Source organism: Triturus cristatus, chromosome 11, assembly GCF_964204655.1.
Source record: "Triturus cristatus chromosome 11, aTriCri1.1, whole genome shotgun sequence".
NCBI lineage: Eukaryota > Metazoa > Chordata > Amphibia > Caudata > Salamandridae > Triturus > Triturus cristatus.
The window spans coordinates 650077166-650102906 of record NC_140594.1 but is presented as its reverse complement, the minus strand read 5'-3'; the positions used below and the strand labels follow the sequence as shown (position 1 = coordinate 650102906).

The following is a 25741-nucleotide window of genomic DNA, read 5'->3' as shown; positions in this document are numbered from 1 at the left end:
AGTCACCCACCGCGTCTGCGGGACCGAATAGTCATTTGGTTCCCACACATTCAGCAAGCATCTCCTCGCTTCAGGCAACAGCGCAACACGCGTCACCACACGCAGGACCTCATGCACACCACGCCAGAATCGCTCCACCTGTGGGCATTCCCACAGAATATGCATGAAAGTTGCCAAGGCACCACAGCCACGCTTACACAATCCGTCACCAACAAAGCCCATACGTAGAAGCCTTGGCCCCGTCACGTAAACCCGGTGGAGGATCTTAAGCTGGACGAAGCGAAGGCGAGCCGGGATGGCCACCTCCTTCGGAGAGGCCACCGCGGAAATCCAGTCCTCGTCGTCCAGTTCCAGCCCGTCGGCAACCCAGGCCTCGCGGAGACTAGTCAGCAGGCACGATCTGTCGTTGATCAGTTTTTTATATATAAGGGAGATCGTGCTGTCTGGGACATGGCCATCCAGCACTCTGTCCTCCAGAGGGGAAGACTCCGGAATGGACGCGACATCAGGGAAGACGGAGCCCAGCGCGTGGCGGACTTGTAAGTACCGAAAGTACTCACTGCCTTGCAGCTGAAATTCCGTCCGCAGCGTCTCAAAAGTTTTGAATCCACCCCTTGTCCAGAGGTCTCCCACTGTGCTGATTCCGATCGTGTCCCACTTCTCGAAGCCCTTCGATGTCCACAGGGAGCCCAACCTCTCAGACGCATATAACGGTGTCGCCCGGGTCAAACGGTCCTTCCACCCCATCGCTGCATTAGCCGCGTGCCAGACACGCACCATGACACGCGTCGGTCCCGTCAGACGGGAGTCGGGCGCGCCAGAGTAGAGCGCTCGATTGTAGTCGCCACCGGGCAGGAGCATCTTGTCCATTTCAAATGCCGGGTTCAGGGCGGGCCCGTAAAGGCCATGATTAATCGCAGCTAGCTGGGAGGCCCAGTAATACCGTTTAATGTCCGGGAGGGCAACCCCCCCATCGTACCACGGGAGCGTCAATTTAGCCAGAGCAATACGCGGCCTCCCGTCCCAGAACAGGCGCCGCTGCAGGCTCTCCACCTCACGGAAGTAGCGCGCCGGAACCAAGTCCATAGTGTTCTGAAGCGCATACAGAAAGCGCGGCAAGGACATCATCTTAAACAAGGCCGCTCGGCCAAGCGGCGAAAGCGGAAGACGCCGCCAGCGCGCAACGTCCTCCCGCAAGCGCTGGAGGGGGGGTAGCAAGTTCCGCTCGTAGCGGGCCTCCGGGTCTAGAGTAATATATATACCCAGGTACCGGAACCCCTGGGAGGCAATCTGGATCGGGCAGTCCCGTGGTAGGGCCGGAGCCTCCCCGGAGAGCACATACACGCAGGATTTCGCCCAGTTGATGACAAGGCCTGAGTTACGACCGAAGGAGCGCAAAACATCAACCAGGACAATCAGCGAGTTACGCGGGGAGGCGAGATACAAAAGGATATCATCGGCGTAGAGGGACACGCGGTCCTCATGCTCGGGGGTCCAGCGGAGACCACGGATAGAGGGGTGCCACCGCAGCCACTCCGCCAAGGGCTCCAAGGCCAATGCAAACAGGAGCGGTGACAAGGGGCAACCCTGACGCGTGCCCCGCCCCAGCGCGAAGGGGGCCGAGACTCGCCCATTCACCACCACCTGCGCCAATGGGCCCGAATACAACAATTTGACCCAGCTAATGAATCCCGGTCCAAATCCAAATTTCGCCAGCATCGCCCAGATGTATGGCCATTCAAGCGTGTCAAACGCCATGGTGGCGTCTAAGGACACCAAGATGGCCGGCTCCCGCACAAACGAGACACGCGCGAGCACCCCATGCAAGCGTCGCAGATTAAGAGCCGTGTTGCGATGGGGTATAAAGCCAGATTGGTCTTGGTGGACCAAATCGCCCACCACGCCAACCAGCCGGTTGGCCAGTACCTTGGCGAGGATTTTGGGCTCCGCGTTCAAGAGCGAGATAGGCCTATAGGATGTAACCCGCTCACGGGGTCTCCCCTCCTTGTGGATCACCACGATTGTGGCCAGACGCTGGTCCGGCGGGAGGGAACCCTGCGAGTGGGCCGCCAGGAACATGGCGCGCAGGTGGGGCGCCAGTACATCCGGTCGCAGCTTGTAAAGCTCGATGGGGATACCATTGGGGCCCATGGCCTTGCCGGATGCGACCGAGCGAATAGCCAGGGCAATTTCGTCCGAGGTGGGAGGAGCGTCCAGCAAATCCCTGTCCTCCACCGTAAGGGAGGGCAGCGCGATGTCCCGAAGCAGGGCATGGGAATCTTCCTCCGAGCAGGGAGAAACCGGGGAGTACACCTCGCGGAAGTAATCCGCGAAGCAGGAGACAATGGCTTCCGGCTCGGTGACAGGCACACCATCCATCCCCTCAATCAAAGGAACCACACGACTCGCTCTCTCCCTCTTGTCCAACCACGCAATCAATTTACCAGCCTTATCACCCACATCATACAGTCGCCCCTGTTGCTCTCTACTGAGGCCCCTGGCCGCCTCCGTGACGAGGGCCCTATAGGCCGCCTGCTTGAGGTGCAGAACATGCAACTTGGCGTCTGTTACCCCGCTCCCCAGGTCACCCTCTAGTTCCGCAATTTCGGCCTCCACCCGGGTTACCTCCTCCCGCTCGCGCCTCCGGGCATGGGAGATAAAGGAGAGGGCCTCCCCTCTGAGAACTACCTTAAAAGCCTCCCACAGGGAGATGGCCGAAGGGACAGACCCCACATTCTCATCAAAGTATCGCTGTAAGGATTTGATCAAGTCGGCACGAATAGTGGGGTCACGCAAGTACCAAGCATTGATTGGAGCCACCCTGCCCTCCCCCCTAGGGAAGACATCGAAATGTAACAGTACTGGGGAGTGATCTGAAATGCCCCGCGCCAGATGGCACACCTCTCCCACCCTCCCAGCATAGGCCGCCGGGACAAGGATGTAATCAAGCCGCGAGAGGCTACCATGGGCACCCGAGTGGAAGGTGTATTGCCGCTGTGCGGGATGCTTTAGTCGCCAGCAATCCACCAGGCCCAGAGTATCTAAAAGGCCGGACAGCCAGGCCTGTGCCCGGGGGAGGTCCCTAGGGGGATGGTGATCCATAGACCCAGAAACTACCGCATTAAAGTCCCCCCCAACCACCAGCAGGCCACCCGGGAGGTCCAGGAGGAGGCGCCCCAAGTCCGCAAATGTAGTAGATTGTAACCCAGGCGGGACGTACACTGATATAAAAACAAACACTCTACCCTCCATTCTACCCACCAGAACAGTGTAGCGTCCCCTCTCATCATGGCGCACCTCATCAATCTCCAACGGGAGCGAGTTCTTAATCATGATACCCACCCCCCGCGAGCCCGAGGTTAAGCCCGAGTGGGCCACCAAACGATAGCCTCGCCGATTCATGGCATGAAAGGAGTTACCTATAAGGTGTGTCTCCTGCAGGAAGATAACATCTGGTGAGATACGTTTCAGGTACTGCAGGACCACACCACGCTTAATCCTGTCCCCCAGGCCGTTAACATTCCATGACAACACAGTCAAATCCCTACCCCCCATCATACGTAGAAGCAATCAGTCGTCCCCCACAGAGCATCTCGAGAGCAACAATACAGTAAAGGGCTTGCCTTGCGGTGCAAACAAACAACACACCCCCCCCACCCCCCCATCCCAACAGAACTCCCCCCTCCCTGCACCCCTGCATGAGCCCAAACAGCCCCCCCAAAGTGCAGTGTGCCTGTCGCCCCATAGATGAAAAACTAACTAGTCCCCCAGAGGAGGAGGGAAGCCCCCAACAGACCCCACACGACCTCCATCGGAGGGGAACATAAACGATCAGTAAATGGTAAAGGAATGTTGTCCAGAGCAAGGCCTATTCTTCACCCCTCAGTTCTGATCCGGCGGGCCCTCCCCGCCAACCGCACCCCCCCCACCCCCTCGGCCCCGATCTCCAGGCAGAGTGTCCAACCAGTCCCCAGCCGCCTCGGGTCGGTCAAAAAAGTGCGTGCGCCCATCCACCTCCACCCTTAGCTTAGCTGGAAAAAGCATTGAGTACTTAAGGTTCAGGTCCCGTAGGCGACGTTTAACTCCGAGAAAACTCAATCTCTGTTTTTGGACCGCCGGAGTAAAGTCTGGGTAGAAATGCACATCCATGTTATCAAGCTTGACCGGTCCCTGTTGCCTGGAGGTCTGCAGGATAGCGTCTCTGTCCCGAAAATTAAAAATCCGGGCAATGAGAGGCCGCGGCGGGGCACCGGCCTTAGGTCTGCCCCCAGGGACCCGGTGAGCACGTTCCACCGCAAAAAGCTTACTCAGCCCCCGGGGCTGGAGATGGGTAAGGATCAATTCTTCCACAAAAAGATCTGCCGCCTCCGCCTCTCGTCCCTCCGGCACTCCCACAATGCGAACGTTATTCCTCCGGGCCCGACCCTCGGAATCCTCCAGTCGCCGGTCCATCAGGGCGCTCGCCTGGCCAAGCCGGCGCACCTCCTTTTGGAGGGCCACCACGTCCGTCGTGAGGCTCGTTGTGGTGTGGGCCAGGGAATCGACCCGGTCGTTGGTTTTGGACAAGTCAGCCCTCACAAGGCTAACATCCACCAGGACCGAGTCTATCTTTTGCGCTAGGGTGTCGAAGCGCTGGTCCACCGAGGCCTTCATCTCTGCGATGGCGCCCATGACGTCCCGGAGGGTCAGATCCACCGGTTGAGCAGATGCCTCCGTCGGGCCCGCCGGGGATGTGCGCGATGTCTCCGGAGATCCCTTCTGGAGGGTGTAGCGGTCCATACTGTTGGATTGAGGCGCCGGGCCGCGGCGGGTCGTCTTCACCTTCGCCCGGTCGCCATCTTGTTTGGTGGACATGCCTGCTCTCCCACCGTCGTGCCAATCTCCTCGAAAGGGCCGATAAACCAGTTCACGGGTTCCGGGGGGGGGGAGGGCGACCACTGGGCCGCAGGACGACTCACGGCCGGCGGGTCAGCCGGGCACCTGGACAAGGCCACACCACCGCACCCCGCTCCGCAACCCTACCTCGCTTGAGGGCAAGGAGAGCGCAAAAGCGAAAGTGAAAGCACGGGATACGCGAGTCGCCCAGCCCTGCCCGCCGCTGTTGTTCGCTTTGTCCCCGGATCGCCCCACTACTCCAATCCGGGGGGCCAGCGCGGAGAAGGCCGCAACCTTCAATCGGTGCTCCCACCGGTGTCCGGGGTCCGATTCGAAAAAGAAAAACGGATGGCGCCTCAGCTCGGGTTCACCGATGCAGTCCCCTCAACAAGGACAGGATTAATTCAGGAGGTCGTGGTGGTCCTCGGGAGCCTCGCACCTACGCGGCCATCTTGGTTGCGCGCTAGGCTCCTCCTCCCCCCCTCCTAGGGTTTTTAATCTGTGCTTGTGAGGTTTGAGCAAGTTGGCTTGTGAGGACGTAAGAGGGCGTGTCGTCCCATCGTGGATGATTCTAGATATTAAATATTTTGGTCCGAGTCCTCTGAAGGCTCTAAAGAGAAGTAAGAGGATTTTAAAAAGGACCCTTTTGTGGACTGGCAGCCAGTGAAGGACTTTCAGGGCATCTGATGCGGAGGAGCGACGAGGAAGTTTTAATACTAGTCTGGCCGCCACTTGTTGCACTACCTGAAGTTTCTGTAAGATTTGTTTAGAGGTGTCCGCATATAGATTATTACAGTAGTCCAGCCTGGAGGTTATCAGGACTGATGCTAAAGTTTTTCTGGCCAATAGTAGAAGGTATCACAAAACAAAAAATTCAAAGCTTTTATGAGACTGAAACAAGTTCCAGCTACTGCCATAGCTTGTGGGCGAAAAGACAGAAGGGCATCAAATTTTACACCTAGGTTCTTCACGATACTGATTGGAGGAGGTGATGGAGAGGTTTCATTAGACCACCAGAGGATCGGATCGAAGGCATTCGACTTTCTTTTTTTTTAAAATCTTTATTAGTGTTTTTAACTGCATATACATCCAAAGTACACATTTTATACATATTCCCATATCTCCACCCCCCCCCCCCCTCCCCAATGCCGGCTCTACACATATTAACAGATGTCCACAAAAACCAAGGCCCAAAACATTGGGTATGCATTCTTGCATTCTTAGCTGCGTTCATCATATAGCTAAAGATTGATATAAAAGTGTGCGAACGACATAAAGTGCAAACTGCTAGCACGGCTCGGGTTAGCCCAGAAGTACTCTTTAAACATATATTTTCTCCCTAATAAACCCCTGCAAACTTTCTTGATAAGTTCATACATATTAGTAACATCCCGCTAATAACTTAAACATGACAAAAGGTATATAAAGTGTCAAGTGCAAAGGTGTTTATCAGGCTAAAATTCCACAGGGATTGCCTATTGAGCTTGAAAGTTCCCACTCCTAAATCCCACATATTTCAATATGAGTTCGAACACTCTGGGAGCATCCCTCAAATGAGAAAAGCTTGCCAAAAGAGTTCATGATCACAAAGTATACAGTACAGATAACTGCTTCCACATATATTAGCCTGGGTTTCCTCTTTGCCCTTTGAGTTTAATTCTCCCTACGTTGTAAAGTAACCAATCCCTTATGATCTGGCATGAATTCCTTTCTTAGCATATATTGCTTTTTCCATGTTATGAATCAAAAGTATTCTGGCCAACCACTGCTGAAAGGAAGGGGGATTGGAATCTAACCATGCCGAGGCAATACACAGCCTGAGTATGGCCATAGCGACAAAGATCAGAGCCCCCCGCCCCTACTTCCTTCCTTCTTTCCAATAGTATCCTGTACTCCCAATAAAATTATAGAGGGCTTTAGAGATACCTTCCGTCACAAGATTTCCTTAAAAGATGCTGACAATTTCTTTATAAGTTCCGATTTAACAAATCCAGTAGGCCCTCCCCCCTTATGCTGTAAAAAATTCCTAATTGATAAATATTTATAGAACTCCTTATGGCTAAGGCCGAAATTCATTCTTAAATCCCCAAAACTATAACCCCATTGGGGGTAAAAAAAAACTCTGAGTTGATTTATCCCAGCCTTAAACCAGCTTGCCAACTAATGGTCCCCAGATATCTCTGGCAAGTTCTCATGTTTTTCTAGTTGGAGCATAGTAATTCAATCTGCCAATACCAAGAAGTTTACGAACAGCAGTAGAGGCCTTATAGGTTCCCGTAGGGATTTTGAACCTCACGCTCTTAAAATAACCTAATTTTAGTTGCTGCCACAAGCAGCTCCAAGCTTCTGAGCTCACCAAAAGTTCGAATGGAGAAGGAAATTCGGAAATTTGATCATAGGAACGGTCTTGTAAGAGTACAGGGCAGTGTTGCAAGATAGTTGCCCAGTAGTACAACTTTAAATTAGGGAGCGCCCATCCACCTCGGAGTGATAAAAGCTTTAAAGATCTTCTAGGCTGAAAATAAGCCCACAGAAATTGTGCAAAGAGATGATCACATTTCTTTAGTTCGAAAATTCTTAAGGAATGGCTCTAAAAAGTATAACATTTTCAGAAAAATTATCCTTTTCAAAATATTATATCTACCAATTAGAGAGAGGTGCAAATTATTCAGTCTGTGCAATGACCTCTTGGTCTCGATGTTTAGAGGGACTAGATTTGTATCCGCGATCAAGTCAATATTAGACAAAATGTACACCCCGATATATCTAGCCTTATTTACAACCCTAGGGTCAGTCCATTCAATTTTTTGGTTCAAAACAATCCGAGTTTTTTCCTTATTTAAAGCCTAACCTGAGACCTCCCCAAAGCCTCTAATTCAATCACCTCAACTGACCTTGCCGGATTAGAAGTTACAAGCACTATATCATCTGCATAAGCCATAATTTTAGTATTGCAGTCATGCGTATGTATTGGGTGGATACATAGGTTTATTTCTAGCTTCTTGGTTAACGGGTCGATATACATTGCGCAGAGCAAAAGAGAGCAAGCACACCCTTGAAGAGCCCCCGTGATATTACAAATTGCTCCGTCAATACCCCATTTATCAAGACGCAAGCCGTATAGTTCCTTTATAGCCAGGATGAATCCAGGCCCAATCCCAATTTTCTGCATGATGGTCCACAGGAAAAACCAGGAGATCCTATCAAAGGCCTTTTCGGCATCAAGTAGAATCAGCGCCATCGGTTCTCCTGTAACCTGCGTTACATCAAATAGCGTGATGGACCTCCTTATATGATCCATAGTACCTCTTTTAGGTATGAACCCATGCTGCCAATTGGAAACCAGTCTATCGATTACTTGCGACAGGCTGGAGGCTAATAATTTAGAATAGATTTTGGAGTCCACGTTATTTAAAGTAATTGGGCGATACAAGCCCAATTCCTGAAGGGGTTTGTCTTTTTTAGGGAAGATGATATTTTTTCAGATGACTAGGACAGAGAAGGTAATACAAAAAAAGTGGGGGGAGGTAGAGGTAGCGGCTAGGTTTATCCTCCTTCTTGAAATGTGTCATTCAAAAAATCGAATAATTCGAAAGAAAACCTGCCCAAAGGGAATGGTATTTGAATACAGCAAGAATCTACTGCATCCATTTAATGGAAAAAAGGCTTTTTTGTCTTGAGTCCTATCACCCACCAGGGCTTCCCCCTAGGTGGCATGCTTCATCATTGGGGTTCATGCCAATCCTCTACGGATTGAGGCGTGCTATGATTCAGCAATTACGTAGGAGCACTTACTGGTTGACTATCAAACAAAGTGGCAGACTACATTTAGAGAGCGTAGGGCTAGAATAGTTGATGAGAATACGTTTAGGCCAGAAGCTTTGGTACATTTGGATGCCCTCTCAGAATGGGAAGAATGTGTGCACTTTGCTTGTTGACGCCTGTACCACAAGTAGAGTGTTAGATAAAGAAGGTTGCATCACCGGACGGGAGCCTGTGTTGCTTGACACAGCTCAACAGACTGGGCAAACTGAGCATTATACTGCCCACGTAGCTGATAGTGTTTTTAAGAACCTCTTTGGAGGTCAATAAAGGTTCTGAAGAAGCTGGACCCAGTTGGAGAATCAGTAACCTGGTTTAATTTTTCCGTTACAGTGGGTAAGTCTATGGCACAGATTTTTGCTGCCTTTGAGACCACTGTTGCAAAGGAAACGCTCTTCTCAGTGGGTGGGCCTGCTGGGGTCTTTAGCAAATTTTCTAGAGAGTAATCCAACACACTTGCATTTTATAGGTCAGTGCAATGAGGGGAGAGTAAGTTATCACCTTCTCTGCAACATCATGAAGGATGTTCTTAATGCCTTGACAGCATCCGAATCGGAACTGAACGGAGCCTCCAGCTGCCTGTAGCCTTGACGTTATGGAAGGGGCTAGGGCTTGCACTCTAAAGTGGATGGCGGCACCTTAGTTATTTCATAGTGTGACATAGGGCTGATGCAGGCCAATGTTGGTTCTGGGTCAGAGACTGGTGTCCGGACCAGACCCTTAATGGGCGCTTTTGAAGTCTGGTTTGGCATCAGCATCGCTAGGAACAGAGTGGAGGTGTGGACCAGTGCCAATCGGTAGGAGGTCCTGTGAGGTCAGTCACACAGCACCGAGAAAGGATCTGCAGGCTGAAGTACAACTGGTGGCTTATTTGGCTCCCTGTGGCCCGCAGGAGCCCTAAATGGAGCTGGCATCACCTAAAACATCTGCAAAGTAGTCTACTTGACAGCCTTGATATGTTGTGAAGTCAGCAATTACTCTGGTAACTTGGGACGTGCCGGGACTAAACTCTGGATGGTTCCGATTCACAGGATGCCGAGGGTAACAAGCCATTAGAATGCCAACTATGGGGGAGGAGCCAAGATGGCGACCGGGACGGCAGCGTAGATTCCCGGCTCCGTGAACCTCCGCATCCCGCACGGATATCCTGCATGAGATCCTTATTCTGCGCTACGAGATCGTGTTCGTAAACGAAAGTGGCAACCGACCGTGTGACTCCGAGGTCTCTGACTGCCGTACAACCGGAGAAATCAGCGGTTGAACTTTGCGGCCCGTGCGGTCCCGAAGCCGGGACCTCGAGTGGACGCCTTGGCCGGGTGGCAGTTGAACAACAGCGGCCTGTGGTGACTGGGTGGAGTCGGTCCACCGAAGTGGAGCTCCCCTCGGCCTGCATTTTGCTGCGGCCGCTCCCCCCTGAACGTTGCGGACTGAGGTCATGCCCGGGTGTGCAATTCTCGGATTCCGTGGCGTTTGCCCTTGCCTTTGACGGTGAGCTGCCCGGACGCCGTCCCTGGCTCGCCCTGATCCTTGCGGGCTGCTCCCGGCTTTTCGCGGGAGCTGGTCCGTGGCGGAGACGACTGTTGCCCGTGACCGCGCAACGGCTGAATCTGTGCCTGCCCCAGGATCCCTGTCTTCAGCGACGTGGACCTTGAGGAGTTGTTCCCGGGGGTCCTGGCCCCACTACGAGTCGGGCCTTCCCAGCGGCCATTTTGTCGCGATGCAGCCTACCATCCTGTCCGCTGGGACGCAACGAGACTGGGGGTGTGTGCCTTTCGGGAGTGTGGCGGAGCGATCGGAGGGAGCTGCTCTGGGATACGGCGACCTCCTGGAGGCCCTTGGTGCCCTTCATTACTCCTTGGCTCATGGCGCCGGGGTCCTGGAGGGGAAGCTAGATGGTGTGGTAACAGCGTTGGGACAGTGGCGGCATGCTGGTCCACAGGTACACAGTGGCTTTCCACACTGCACACAAGAGGAAGATGTTGCGGCCCCCCCCGCGATTAGTGTACAGCCGGACACTCCGGACAATATGCTACCGTGTGGTCGGCTAACTGTGGACTTGATCTGTTCCGGAGGTATCGGACCTGAGCGGAAAATGGTGGCCTTGTCCCGTGCGCGGTCTCCGGCGGCCCAGGGACAATTCCAGCAACGTGTGTCTCATTTGGCTGATTCAGCCTGTCTGGACCTTGTGTGCAGTGCAGATCCTGGGGCGGCACTGGAAAAGACGCCCCTCCATGAAGCGGTCTGTGCGGATGCTCAGAGACTTCCACCCCACCTGTGTGCGGCGCTTCCCGACTGTTTTTGGACACTCCTGTACCTTGGGACATCGGACATGGTGCTGGGTCGAGGGACAGGCATGGGCAGAATCGCAAAAAGCGGTCAAGGCTGAGGCTGATCCTTCGGGGGTGGTCACCTAGTAGACAGGCGGACTCATGGTTGCGCGCTCTCGTGGTTATTCGCATGGTTGGTGTATAATGCTCCCCATTCCCCCCCCCCTTTTTTGATATGGTCGACTTGGTGCTGCTAATCGTTTGCTGGGGGGAGACTTCACCGTGCGGGAGGGAGAAGCCGGGGGTATGTTTTTAAGGCCCTCCTCCAGTTTATTATATTCTTTCCGCCCCCCCGTCTGGGGGGGCTCTTTCTCACTCTCTTTTTTCCCTGTCTCTTCTATATTTCGGGTCTAGTTCCAGGGCGACAGGCACACTGCTGGGGGGTGGGGCCATACTCATTCGCAGAGGTGCAGGGTGGGGGGATGGGGGAGGGGACTCTTTAGTCTTTATCTCTTTTTCCATGGCCTCCGTTTTTTTCTCTGTTTCTTTTTGCTTTCTTTTTCTGGGATCAGTGCGATACACCACCCTGATTGTGAATCGTTTGCTCTTCATGTGTGCCACAGTTTCCGGGGGGTTCGCTGGGCTTTAGGTACGGGGACCTGTAGGCGCAACTATCTTTGATATTTCTCCTCATCCGTACTTTCCCGCGCCTGCGCCATTGATTTAATGTAGTGCTGCTTATTGTTTATGTCTCTTATCCTTGCCCTTCTCGCTGTTGGGAAATTGTTTGGCACCTGATCCTACTGTTTTGTCTTATCATAAAATGAAAAACCCTTTCTCTCCTGGTGTCCTACCTGCGCGGCTCATTGGCCGGACTATATTGGATTGAAGACTTTGCTCTCCGAGGTGCCGCCTGTGTTGACATTTGCTATTATTATCCTGGTTACTTAGCGGCCGGCCCCGGGGGGTTGTAGGCCCATACGTGTAAATGATTGAAACATCAATAAAGGTTTTTCAAAAAAAAAAAAAAAAAAGAATGCCAACTATGTGGCTTCTTACCCAAATTCGAGTGGCAATGAGTTCATCTTTGAATTTTCTGCTTGTGAACACCCATTGCATTTCAAATATTCCATACATTAATTTGTTTGAGTGCGCATTTCTCATTTATAAATGCTTGCTGCATTTAGTATTGTTTGCACATTTGTAATGTATAACAATTGTTTTATTATAGTTTGGTAGTGCCTCAGTAATGCATGTATATGTATTCTTCTGGTTTATAATGCCTTCTCGAATTAGGCGAAGATACAACAAGATTAATGTGTTAATTCTTGCATTTGACATCATTCATTGAGAGCCCTTCCTGTTTCAAAATAATCAAAAAAGTGTTTTTAAGCCGGGTAAAGGCGAGTATAAGACAGAGAGGAGCATCTTTAACTTCCAGGGAGACTTGGTTTTTGAGCAAGCACAGCTGTAAACATCCTTTGTGACACTGACAGGCACTTCAGAACCATTATGGCCTTATCGGCTTGCTGGAGATGGCAAATTTTGCTGAACACAGACTAAGAATGATCTTCTCAATGCAGAACAACCCAACTGTTGTTCAGCTAACGTATTTGGTTGAGAGGCAACCTTAACATTTCACACATGTCCTTTTGGTGCTAAGACAGCTTAGCTAGAGGCAAAAAGGGAGGGGTTGGAGAACAGAGACTGGTTCCATATTTTCATGCGAAGAATTTCTAAAACACCCTTACAATGTTGCAATACTTTTTAATATTTTGTGGATTAGTCACTTTTAGTGCCACTATTTTGTTTATTATACAGTTAAAACTATACATCTGTACTAGAGCAAGACCTTGATGTTCATAAACTCTTTATAGTGTGTATTCGTGAGTGCATCTATTAATGGTGAAAAGGGATTTTGAAACCCATTAACAAAAACATACTCCTCTGAGTCTCACAAGACTTCTCATTGACCAGAACACACCATCCTCATGTAATGTGTAGGCGGTTCTTAGGTTACAGTCTACCAGGTTTTCTGTCTCAAGTTGGTAAATTGACATGAAAGCTGCTCTTTTGCCATGGGGTCTAGAAATTCTAATCCTGGGGGTATATTGTTTGAAACTACAAAACATTTATCTGTGAGAGGGGAACAAATCCCTTTTTGTCAAAACGGATTTGAGCTTTGTACGCTGATGTTCGTGGGATTGTGATTTGGCTTGAGAGGCCATGTGATCTGATTTGTCAAAGGCCTGCAGCTTTGAGCAGTAGCAGGATGCTGCTTCAAGCGTAACCTCCTCTTGTGTCCTGCTGCATTCAACTTAGCTTCCCACTCTCCGATCACCTTTTGGTATATTAGAGTGCACCAGTCAAACAACATCAAGTCTGAGCTGAATCCTACACACCAGAGACAGAGATTATGTGGGTCTGTGACCGACATCTGCTTCCTGTAGTCACGGCATGACTTGAAACTTGACGTCTTAGCAGGAGATATTATTTCTTCCCTGACACACTGTTGTTTCATGTTTGGAAATGTGGGAGGGGAACTCCGGATTGGCATGTGAGTGCGTGGAAAGAAAGGAATTATTGCCAGGGATGGCTCCTATATGTGACTTCATTTGGTCACTTCCATGGTGTTTCAAGGCCATTTCAGAGCCGGCACCACTTGGGGATGCGTAGCAACAATTGATTTAAAGCGGTGGTCCTCAGCCATTTGACTTCTGTGGGACCCCATACCCCCCCCCCCTCCAAATCACTACTGAAAGTCAGAGACCCCTGTCTAAATAATTTCTATGATTTGAACCTCAAAAAATGCACACAAATACATAAACTGCTATGCCTCAAGCAGATCACAATTTAAGAAGCATTTTATTTAATTCACTACAAAAAATAATAAATACTCAATGTTAAATTAATTTTAGTGGGAATGTGGAGCTTTTCAAAATGTAGTTTTATTTCTAAAAGATAAAGCGACATACTAGATGTTAGCCTATCACTTTCTCTTTCTTTGCTCCTTTTGCATGCTCTTTTTTTGTCGGCGCCTATCGGTGTTTATTCAGTTGAGGTAACCAGTCGTCCAAATTAGACTTAGTTTGCTGCATTTACCCTGCTCCCACAAATCAAGATAAGGGGGGCATATGTATCAAGCCTTATTCCCATTCGCAAATGGGCCGATTCTCAGAATCGTCCCGTTTGCGAACCGTAAAAAGCCTTTTGGGATGTATCTTCCTAAAAGGCCATCGCAAAATAGGGAATCTCAACATTTGCGATTCCCTATTTTGCGAATGCATTTAAGGAATTGCAAATTGCAATTCCTTAAATGCTATTCTCGAAGCACCCAAAATTAGCGATTTGCCCTTAAGGAATCGCAAATTACCACCAACTTCAAGTTGGTGGTAATTTGCGATTTCCGAAAAAAACGCACTTTTGTGCATTTTTCAAAGTGCCATGTGGCGCACATACATGCCTAATGGGTACTCGCAAATTGCGAACGTCTTCCTATTCATTCCTATGGGCCTCTAGGCCAATAGGAATGAATGGGAAGGTATTCCTTAATCACGAATCGCAATTTGCGATTTGCAATTAAGGAATATGTAGGAATCGCAATTATTATTACGCTACCTACATACATTTCATTTTGCAAATCTTTAATAGCTATTCGCTAAAATTCGCTATTAAGGACTTGCAAAAAGTTTTTTGATACATATGCCCCATAGAAACCAACTCAATTTTTAGCTCCAAGTTTCAAATTCCTTTACCTTTAAGAAGCGTTTTAAAACTTGCAATTCTTAATTTAATTTTTAATGTATATTTACTCTGTTTGATTGTGAATATTATTTAATATCCTAAATAGCCACGGACTCCATGAGTAGTCATCGTGGAACCCCGGGGCCTGCGAACCACATAAAGTGGACTGGGTTTGAGCTCTTGTTAGTGAAACAATAAGTTCTCCAAAACGTATAAATTCAATCTAAAAAACGATTTTTTTATTGTGTAGTTTGCAGACACAGGCCACGTGTTTCATGACACACGTCACTTCATCGGGACCATTTTAACAATGACTAATGAATTTCATTGAACAAAGGATACGTCGGTACCCTTATAGCAATTACTGAATTTGTATAATTCTTGAAAAGTAATAAGAACATTTTGAAGACAGAAGAGAGACAATAGAATGTTGAAGCCAAGGACAAATAAAAAACCTGATCTGTGGACTACAGGTTAATCACTGCTTTAAAGAATTCTAGCCCCAGTCTAGTATTGTAAAGGTGAGGACTGTGTTTAGACGCATCCATCTGAAACATTTTCTTGTTTAGTTTGTTGATGAATTGCTCGGGAGACTGATTTCTCTGAGGAGGATATTGTTAGAATATTTACCTGATGATGCTGTGATTAGGACCTTGATCTCACAATGATAGTTTTTTTTTTGTTCCTGTGATCTGTAGATTCAGTGACAGGTAGTACTTGGGGAATTGAATAAAGGCAAGAGGTACTGATGAGTTGAGCGTTGTACCAGAGAATAACGCATGTGTTTTCGTGGTATTTGTGATGTCTGCCACATGGTTCAAAACCGATAAGTTGAATATGAAGCTCCAGATGTTTTAGTGGGTAGAATGCATTTGTGTGCTTAAGAGGTTAGGGATTGCTTGGGCTGTTGGAGAACAAACATGTGGGTGTTTTATCTGGTGTGCTTGGGTTTGTGAGCTGGCCATTTGCCTCCCCTAACAGGCTCCAACCAGAGGCTTCCTTATCTTCATCTGTTTACAATACATAATTTTGATAAGGATACACCCTTTTTAAATTTTAGGCGTCGCAGAGAAGGTGCTGGACAGTGCTGGACTCAATATCCCAGAGGACCGAGGGGCTGCCTCACCTGGTTCCAGTGTAGAACTCCGACCATAGCGCCTTTAAAGAAACCTAGCGCTTCCCGCTTCGCGGGAAACGCGTCGCAGAGAAGGTGCTGGACAGTGCTGAACTCAATATCCCAGGGGACCGAGGGGCTGCCTCACCTGGTTCCAGTGTAGAACTCCGCCCATAACACTATTTATTACGTATCGCGCTCCGCTACGCGGGATGCGAGCGGGCGCGCCGGACGAAGCCCGGACAAAGGGCGGGCCGTCTGTGGCCGTAGGAGGCCGGGCTGGGCTACTCCCCTTGCCTGGCCTGTTGGCCTAACTGTGAGTTCTATTGGTGCCATCATATCCGGTTGTATGGGTTCTTGTTTACATTTCCCCTTGTGCCTCCCACCGAGTCCTTTTCCTTTTACGATGGTTAAACGCAAGTTTATAGATAGTCAAGGAGTCGGTGGAGAAGGTAGCACTACATTAAAACAGCGTAGGAAAAAGAGAGTTCGGAGGACTGCTAAAGTGCCCGACCCAGTGGGGACATTGGACCGTAATAACCTGCTGGTTGGGGAGTGTGAAGCTATTTTGGAGTCTGATGAGGGAGTAGCTGGTGCTTCCTCTGAGGTGCCTGTTGATGCCCTGGTGTATACTATTCCCAGTTCATCCCCTAATATCCCGGCTATGTTTCGTACTAAAGCTAAAAAATCATCTAGGGGACAGGGGAGTGTTGAGGTGGGAGTTGCCCTGGGTGGAGGGGTTGATTCGTTTTCTGCCGTCTCTACCCACTCTGTGGATGCTGTGCCTGCTGTTCTATGTTCTAATAGATTTGCCCCATTGATGAATGAGTCGAGAGAGAATAGTGTAGAAATTATTGACCCCTTACCATCTTTACCAATAACTCCCCTATGTAGTACTGTCAGGACCCATGAAGATCCCCTTCAGGCTCTTGTTAAGTTAATCCGTTCATTACAGGAGGAAGTTAGTGCCCTGAAAGTTGTGATTAACACCTTGACTGTTGCTGTTGGTAACTGCACATTAGATCAACAACCTCTCTCTTGTATTCCCAAGAAAGCATCCACGTTACCTGTGGATGCTAGGTTACACTCCCAGGTTAACTCTTTGGGGCTGTTAAAATCGGGTGCCCAAGCTAACAAGGAGGTAACATATAGCGATGTAGTAAGGGCGGGGAATTTTTGCTCCTCACGTCGCTCTGGGGGTACTCCCGTTGCTGCTTCACAGTCTAATTTGAATTGTAAAAGGAATGAAGGTGAGAGAGGGATTCCTGCCACTAACACTCAGAGACTCCTAGCAGGAAGGGGGCTACGTGCGGAGCAATATACGAATATAGATAACAGTTGCACTAACAAAAAGATTTTCATGACTAATGTTCCGAAATTGTGTAATAGTCAGGGCTATGAGAATGGTGATTCACTGAAAAATAAGGCGATCCACTGGTTGAGATATGTCAAAGGTTGTCGCTCTGTTATTAGAGATGACATTATTAGAGCTACCAGATTGATTTCTCCATTGTCCCCAACCGATTGTATTGAACTAAGTCTATGTACTAGCAAACTTGTGGAGAATCTTTTTACCCTGGAGTTTAGGACATGTCCCCCTAATGGATCTCCCATCCAGCTAAGAAAATCTATTTTGCATGGTTCTGGGTGGGTTAAGTGTGACCAACAGAGTACCAACAGAGAGGATGGGTCTGCACTGGATAGTGTTGATTGACAAGATGTCCTGGGGGACACAGGTTTTTGTTGTCCTTCTCTAAGGGAAATAGACGAAGGGATCCCACCGCATAGTGCTAATAGCTGCCGTACTGGTTTTTGTATTACTTCTATCCCATTTATGGGTCCAGGTTCTGATAACTGTTCTTACATCGTTGTTCCAGAGCAGAGTCTGGACCCTATTCTTCCGAAGAATATTGTTAGCCTTGCCCCACAAGCCACTACCCTTATTAACAAGTTTTTATCTTTGGGGGGTGGCTCATTACTTTCTTGGAATATAGCTGGATTAAATGCTAAATTGCCCATTGTTGAATGGGTTGCATTTATTAATAATATGGATATATGCTTATTTCAGGAGACTTGGTTGCTGGAACCAAGATTTTGTGTAGGTTATTTAAACTACCACATTCCGGCACTAAAAGGGGCGCATGGCCGACCATCTGGGGGTTTAACGATATGGCTTCGGCAAGATTTAAATTTAAATAGTAAATCCATTCCCACTGGGAGTAGAGATATACAATTGCTTAGGTTAGAATTAGGTTCTGTGGACACAATCGATATTTATAATGTTTATGCTAGGGGCTCGGGTGGGGTAAGATCACCAGTTTTTGATGAGTTAATGAGGCTGCTTGATCTCCACTCAACTGGTACCCTTGTGGTAGTAGTAGGCGATTTCAATTCTACCTTCGATCCCCTGGTACTTCTTGAGGGGGATGAATATGAGAATGAAGAGGCACTTTGGGGTATCCCCCCACTAGAATTGCCTCCTATAAATAGGTGGACGGAAATAATAATCCAGATTAACTCCCTTTGCATGGAGAAGATTCTAAGGGCTCTGAATGGTAGGATGTCTAGTGACTGTAATGGTGCCTATACTTTTAATAATGGACAAAGTAGGAGCCGTATTGATTATATCCTTGCGGCCGTGAGTTTATGGCACTTTCTTGTTGATATGAAGGTTTTTGACCTACCTGAAAGTGACCATAATCCCCTTTGTCTATCTCATAACTGGTGGAAAAGGGATTGCGCTCTTCTGGCGGCTGGAGAATTGCCCACCTCGAATGTCGTGTTATCTAATGATATGCGTCGTCTGAGGTGGTCTTGTATTCAAGAGAATCCCTTTACTTTACAGAGTATTGCAAGTGAGGTTAATAGCTCTATCCAAGAAATGGAACAGATCTTCTCTTCCAATGGCGATATAGGGGATATAACATCGACTCATACTAGTCTCTTTGCTTTCTTGAGATCTCTTTTTTTAAAGAAAAGGAGATCTGGTCCAAAATTGGTCTTGAGCCAAGTCAGTTGGTTCAATGAGGATTGTAGACAGTCGAGGCTATTGCTGGGGAAAGCTTTAAAGGAAGGTGATGTGCGTGCTACTAGAAATAACTATAAAAGTAGCATTGCTAGGGCAAAACGTTATTGGGATGAACTCAAGTGGCTGGATCTTTTAGAAGCGAGTACCAAGAACAACAGTAAATTGTTCTGGGGCATTGTGAAGTGGGGCTATGGTGGCCAGTCAGAGCGGCCGCAAAACAATGTTCCCCCGGAGAGGTGGGTGGAGTATTTTAAACCCCAGTATGCTACTCACCTGGATTTAGCAGCTAGTGTAGATACTGCTGCTGTGATTATCTTGGAACCTGATTTTAATAGTGCGGAAGTGACGCTGGCCCTTACCGATGTAGCTCCTGGGAAGGCTCCTGGCCCTGATGGGGTCCCAGCGGACCTCCTTTTGAATGATAAGGTCAAATGGGGGAGATACATTCAACTGGTTGCTAATGCCCTGGCGCGTGGTGCACCTATTCCTTGCGCGTGAAAATTGGCGGAGATAATTCCGGTCTTCAAAAAGGGGGACCGGTCGCTCCCGGAAAATTATAGGCCTATTAGTCTGATTGATGCTACCCAGAAAATTATAGGCAGGTTGATTTTAAATGGTGTTCACCTGTGGGCAGCCTCAAATAATATTTTGTCTCCATTTCAGGCGGGCTTTCGTCAGCATATTAGTACGGTTGACCAGGTATTCCGTTTTGTCCTCCTATACTGGAAATTCGTGTCACTGGGTAAGGGGAGCCTTTATGCGGTCTTTGTGGATCTAAGGGCAGCCTTCGATCTAGTCCCTCGTCTTAAACTATGGAAGGTGCTGAAAGATCTGGGACTTCATCCAGGGCTGTTTTCCTTAATACAGAGGCTTCATGATGATAATACCGCCAGAATTAGGTGGGGAGGTCAGGGCGAGACAACAGAGGCCTTCCCGGTAGAACGGAGGGTTCGTCAATGTTGTGCAATGGCCCCTACTTTATTTTCCCTATATATTAATGGTATAGCCGATCGTCTTCTAGAAGCAAGCACTGATGCCCCTTCCCTTGCAGGTGTGAAAATCCCGATCCTAATGTTCGCGGATGACACCCTTTTAATTGCTAAGTCTCCTAGCGGTCTACAGTGTGCATTAGGTATTTTTGAGAACTTTTGTGTGGAACGTGGACTTGAAGTAAACGTAAAGAAAACCAAGTTCATACCTTTTAACCCTCATAGACATTTTAAAAATAAGTTTTTATTGTTTAACCAATCCTTAGAACAAGTACAGGCTTTTACTTATTTAGGGGTTAATATCCAAAATAATCTTAAGTGGACGCATCAGAAAGAATTGGCAGCTTTAAAACATAGACAGCTTACTGGAGTAATAAGTGGTGAATTTAAGAAATCTTTAACGAAACCAATCAAAACTGTGCTCCAGGTTTATAGTGCTAAAGCTGTTAGTGCAGCACTGTATGGAGCTGAATTGTGGGGCTTCGAGAACTTGTCCTCTTTAACCATCTCAGAGAACAAGTTCTTTCGAGGCATCACATCACTCCCCCAGAGCACGCCCCTAGTTCCCCTTAGGTATGATCTGGGGAAGAGTTCTATTGCAGATGTAGCTAGACTGCGTCCAATTTTATATTGGCGTAGACTGTTGTCAACCCCGGCATTAGCTCAGTATGCAGCGGGTTTCCTGGATGTTTTGTCCATGGCTGTATCCCATAATATTGGGTGGTTCAAGGATCTCCGAAAATTTTTTGAGGCTTTGGGTATGAGTGATCTAGGGGTGAAGCCCTTGGGTGTTTCTTTTCCACCAAAAACCTGTTGAAAGAAAAATACTGGGAGTTGATTAATACAAAGATAATGACTGATTGTAACACCCCTTCTTTAACTGATGGTTTTTTTAATATAAAATCTGTCCCAAGGTTGGAGCCCTTTTGGGACCTCGTTACTAAAGTATTAGATAGGAAGTTGTACTTTCAGTTACGGGTGAGATCATTGCCCCTGAACTCATTCACTGCCCGGTGGTCTAGTTATGCCCATTCTGTAAGTCTCACGAAGAAGCAATAATTCACATGCTTTTTGTATGTCCTGCCTATTTATCTCAAAGGCGGGTGTGGTTGAGACCAATTTGTAAACTATTGGGCACTAGGCAAAGTGGTGAGGCAAGAAGGATCCTATGTACTAGTACAGCACCGGTTATTGTTGTGGCTGTGGCAAAGTTTCTAGGATGGGTGTGGATTATAAGAAATCACAGCATTCGAGAGTGATGTCCTAGCTGTTCCTGGATGCGTATCTGTATTTAACCTCGAGTACGTTTGAAATATGTTTTTTTTTTTAAATCCTTGCACAAATTTTAAAGTCTGGTTTTTAATTTAAGTAAGTAATTTTTTAAGATCCTTTATGCAATTATGAATTGTATATATGTTGTATTGCTGTTATAGATTTTGTACTTGTTTTGTATCGCTTTTATGACAATTGTCGAGTAAAGCTTTCTTGGATTGGATTGGAATTTTAGGCTGTGTTTAAAAAACACTTGTATTCCTGTACTTGATCCCAGTCAGTTCAGTTGAAGTGAAAAAAGATTATAACTCTCGAAGTTAATTAGCCTGTAAAGTGAAATCACAATACTGTGACGTCATTTGTTAAAGCTAGGACTTAAAGGTTTTTAAAATGTGGAAAATGGGAAATATAGAAGCCTCAGTAGGAGGCTGATTCCAAGTTCTAGAAAACTGCTGTAAGCTGTTTACCTCCACAACAGACTATTTGATTAGCTACGTTTTTGATAACTTACAAAATGTTCTCACTTGGTCACTGTAACAGGGACTTGCTGTAACATTTCAACCTGGCATCAATTACTGTTTTCATTAATTTGTTTATCCTTTCTGTTTTCAATTCCCAGGTAGTAGAGCGTCTACCAAGATCTCAGTGCCTCTCCACACTTGTCATTCCTGTTTTCAAAGAGGTTGGTATTGGCTGCTCTTCCATCCTGTATGGGATAAACTCTAATGGAATATAACAAATTGGGAAGAGGATGGGTCTGGTGTATACACGACACGATTCACAAAGATTTTGTAGCATTTAATATTTGCTTAATTACGACTCACTCTCAAATTTGTAGAGTCCCTCTTTCTCCTTGAATAATGCTTTCTGAATCCTGTCTATCAAGAACCACAATCTAAATCACAAGGATGATGCATTCAATTTGAGTTAAGTTTTCAATGACTGGAAAAACTCTTGTTCTAGAATTTTTAGCAGAGTGTTCTTGATTTGTAGATATATGAAAAATGTTTGTCTTATATCCGTAGCTAGTTTCAATACTAGCAGCGAATGTTGAAGTTAGCAACCAACACATGTTTTGTGGTGATCCCACTGGTTCAAGGTTGACAGTTAAACAAAAAGCTCCTCAGTCATTAATTCTAAAAAGGCATGTGACAACAACTGGTCTTCCTCTTTATCAAAGTGTCCCATTTAGTCCATACCGATATGTAATTTGGATAACAGTTATGGCTCTTCATACAGCTCCCGATCACACGTAGCACCATCAAGTATGGAGAGAAAGCAGTTACCTCAGATGTTGGCTGTCTAAGCCAAGTAAAGAAATTCCTTATAATATAGCGGATAAGTTTAATAATCGGCATCCGATCCATATACCGCAGACTGATCCTATTTAAAGTGTGATGTCAGGACATGGTGTCTCAATGATCACAGAAGATCGTTTTGAATGGGTCACTGTTTGATGAAGAGGAGGACCAGTGTTGTCACGTGCCCTTAGACAATAATAACTGAGGAGCTTTCCGTTTGACTGACAACCCTGGAGAAGCGGGGTCACCCCTGAAACACGTGTTGGCTGCTAACTTCAACACTAGCTGCTAGAAGAACTAATCAGCAACCCTTTGCTAAAAAGGCTTGCATCGAAATTTGAAAGGTATCTCTGTCCCAAGCTTCCTTCACTTTAATGTCTGTGCCCCTCCTCACCTCCCCGCCACAGTAATGCAGGCAGTACTGTCTGGGTAAGATGTTTCCATCCTCCATCTTGTCCCATGTTAGACCAGCGATCATCCAAGATGGGTCCTAGTACTCAGCCTTTCATCACAGAGTGGCCTGCTACCATACATATGCCACACACACACACACATGTGGAACGACAATTCAAGGATCTGGAGCTCACAAAAAAGTGGAACATTACATAAGGTGGATCAGTAAGCCACATTCTCCTTGGCACAGAGCACAAGTTCTTGTCACACTATTGATTCATAAAAACTTTGTACACTGTCATCATTGCTTTATGTAACCCTATAGGAGTATGAGGGTGATGGGTAACTCAGCAATGACATTTTTCCCATTGGGGTCAGCAAGTCAAGCACCATGTAGCACTGCCCAGAATTCTTACACATAGACGGGGATACTCAAGCGACATGCCTGGGGGGAGGGGTTTGGAAGGGGGGTCGGGAGTTTTTGTTATTTTGAGGGGTTTTGATAGGGGGTAACTGAAAGGGTGAATCACTATGAGACCGTTCATCAAGTAACTGCAGACCTGTCCTGTAGGATGTTGGGATAGCAGCTCCCCTGCGTCGCTCTGTTCCCCCCCCCCCATATGGAGCAGATGTTTTACCACTTTGCGGATGTAATGCTGGGGTTATGCTAGTACCATTTAATGGGGTTTGACCACTGCAGGTTTATTTGAATGATCGTGATTGCATTGCTACCGCACAATTGCTATGACAAAACCCAATAAAGTTTGTTCCAAAAAAAAAATCATTGCTTTATGTGACTCACCCTGGGAATGGGCAAGAATGTTATGCCTACTGTGGTATGCTTTGTGAGCGCTCCAAGTCACTGAACCGATTCTGGACCCCACATTTCAAGGGACAGGCCTAAGCCTCAGCACATGCTGGATGAATGTGGTGCTAGAGCCAAACAAGAAGTCAGGATCTCAGTTACACATGCAATCAGGCACTCAGGGTAGGGATACAGGTCAGTTTACCATGCAGTGGATATTCCTGTCTCAACACTATTCAATCTGTGGTCTCTCTGCAGAATGTATAGAGCGAGAGTCACCTAGGTGGCAACTGTAATTACCATTCTATGTGAAAAGGTGTGAAAGGGGCATTCACTGCTGAAAAATATTGACAACCACAAAGACAAAGAAAATGCTGAGTTTACAGATGGCTTGCCCCATTTAATGTCCTGACTACAGCTGCAAGGATCACAGCAGATGTAAGTTCACTGAGGAGAAAATCTGGTGTTATATCATCCCCCATCTACAATTGAACAGCACAGTGTGCTATGGCATTCCCCTACAACGAAAGACAACAAATGCACACTTCTGTCAGAAGGTTGTTTAAAGTCAAAGCCAGAAAGAAAGATGCTGGGCATAGTGATAGGTCATAACTGTTTGAGCCAACATTTTTAAGGATATGTTACTTTCACTTCCTGTACATGTCCATGTTGGACAGATGTTATCAGTCTAAAAAGCAGATGTCCAGAACGTAGCTGTTGAATTTTGTTTGCTTTCTTTGTGTATCTTCTTGGCCCACCATAGCTCTCCAGAATCCTGCAGTCAGGCCTGTTCCGAGGAGGAGGAGAGGCTAGATTAAAATGAGGAGAGGCTGCATCGGGTTGGATCCTAGGTGGGCCCTTAGTGTCTACATTCATAGAACTAAAAATGTTTGCATTGATGACCAGATGTTTGTACTTTGTGTGGGTAAGAAAATGTGAAATTGGCAAATGTACCACTTTTCACTAGATTACTCTCAGAATCAGTTTTTGTTGTGAGGATATCAGAGCTCATGACAAGGGCTGAAGCACCTTCGTCAGCATTGTTTTGAGGAGTTCCTTTAGCTGACAAGGGTTGCATGGTGGCTCGGCCACCCGTACATACAATTCGCTGAACATTGCTATAGTTGTCTGCCCTATAGGAGTGATTCGCGTTTCACCTAGTCAGTTTTTCAAGAATTTCTTTTATAAATCATGCCTATCATCAGACCCTTTTCAGGAGAAAGAGGTATTGGTGGAAGCGTCAGTCAAAGATCAGGAGTTTGTGGGAAGAAGTAGCGATCTGAAGAATACTTGCCTTCGGAACCATCTTTCTCGTGGATGCTCTGCATGCTCAGCTGGCACTGCCGTCGGCCAAAGAATGGGCGTTAAAACAGCTCCATTTTATTGTTTGCCTAGTACTCTTTATGGAGCTTGGCCCCACCTGTGAACCTTTATCTAAGTTTAATAGTTTGCCAGAAAGCTGATGAAGTGACTTAAGGTTTTATTTATGTTTTTTGTTTCCACCCCGAAGTTGGTTTGATTTTGTTTCGAATTGGCTGCATGTTGTCTTGAGTGCAACAGAGGAGCCTTGCCTCAGCTTTCTGTTTCTCTGAACGTTCATACCGGCCTTGTCTACACCAGCAGAATGTGGTTGCTTGGAAATTCTTTTCCCCTTCAACCTTGTTTTTCTTTGGAAAGATGGATTTACCAAATACCGGTGTGCATAAAGCAAGAGCATCTGCTCCTGTCCAAACACAAAGTCCCGCCCTCTTCCCCTATGCTGAATAATAGTTTTGTGTCTTCTGCTTGTATCACTTACTGTTACGAAGGAATAGCTTGCCTCACTCTCATCCTGTTGATCCTCTGGCTAAAACCATTACCAGCTCTGGCGCCCACTCTACCAGCCCTTTAGTCTCATGTAATGACATTTCCAAAAAGTCCCTATGTGTCTTAATGACAATTTCTCGGTGACCATCATAAGAAGTAACCTCTCTATTATTTTTTGGTAGGGAAAAGTGGATGAGAGAACCTTTGCCTCTTGATATAGCATGCACTACACCTGCAAGCTATAGTGTATCTTAAAAAGAACGTAACTGCCTTCAGGGGCTACGACTTGGCATTGGTCAAATGAATCTACCAGCCACGGTAGTGC

The 25741-nt window shown here is 47.3% G+C and overlaps 1 protein-coding gene across 1 annotated transcript in view; it reads left to right on the top strand.

Moving 5' to 3' along the window:
• Positions 1 to 25741, top strand: part of STK25 (serine/threonine kinase 25) — a 389548-nt gene that overhangs the window by 298114 nt on the left and 65693 nt on the right. The window contains exon 9 of the mRNA XM_085634164.1: positions 21731 to 21793. Coding sequence (XP_085490290.1) covers positions 21731 to 21793 — 63 coding nt within the window. The remainder of the gene's footprint in view (positions 1 to 21730; positions 21794 to 25741) is intronic.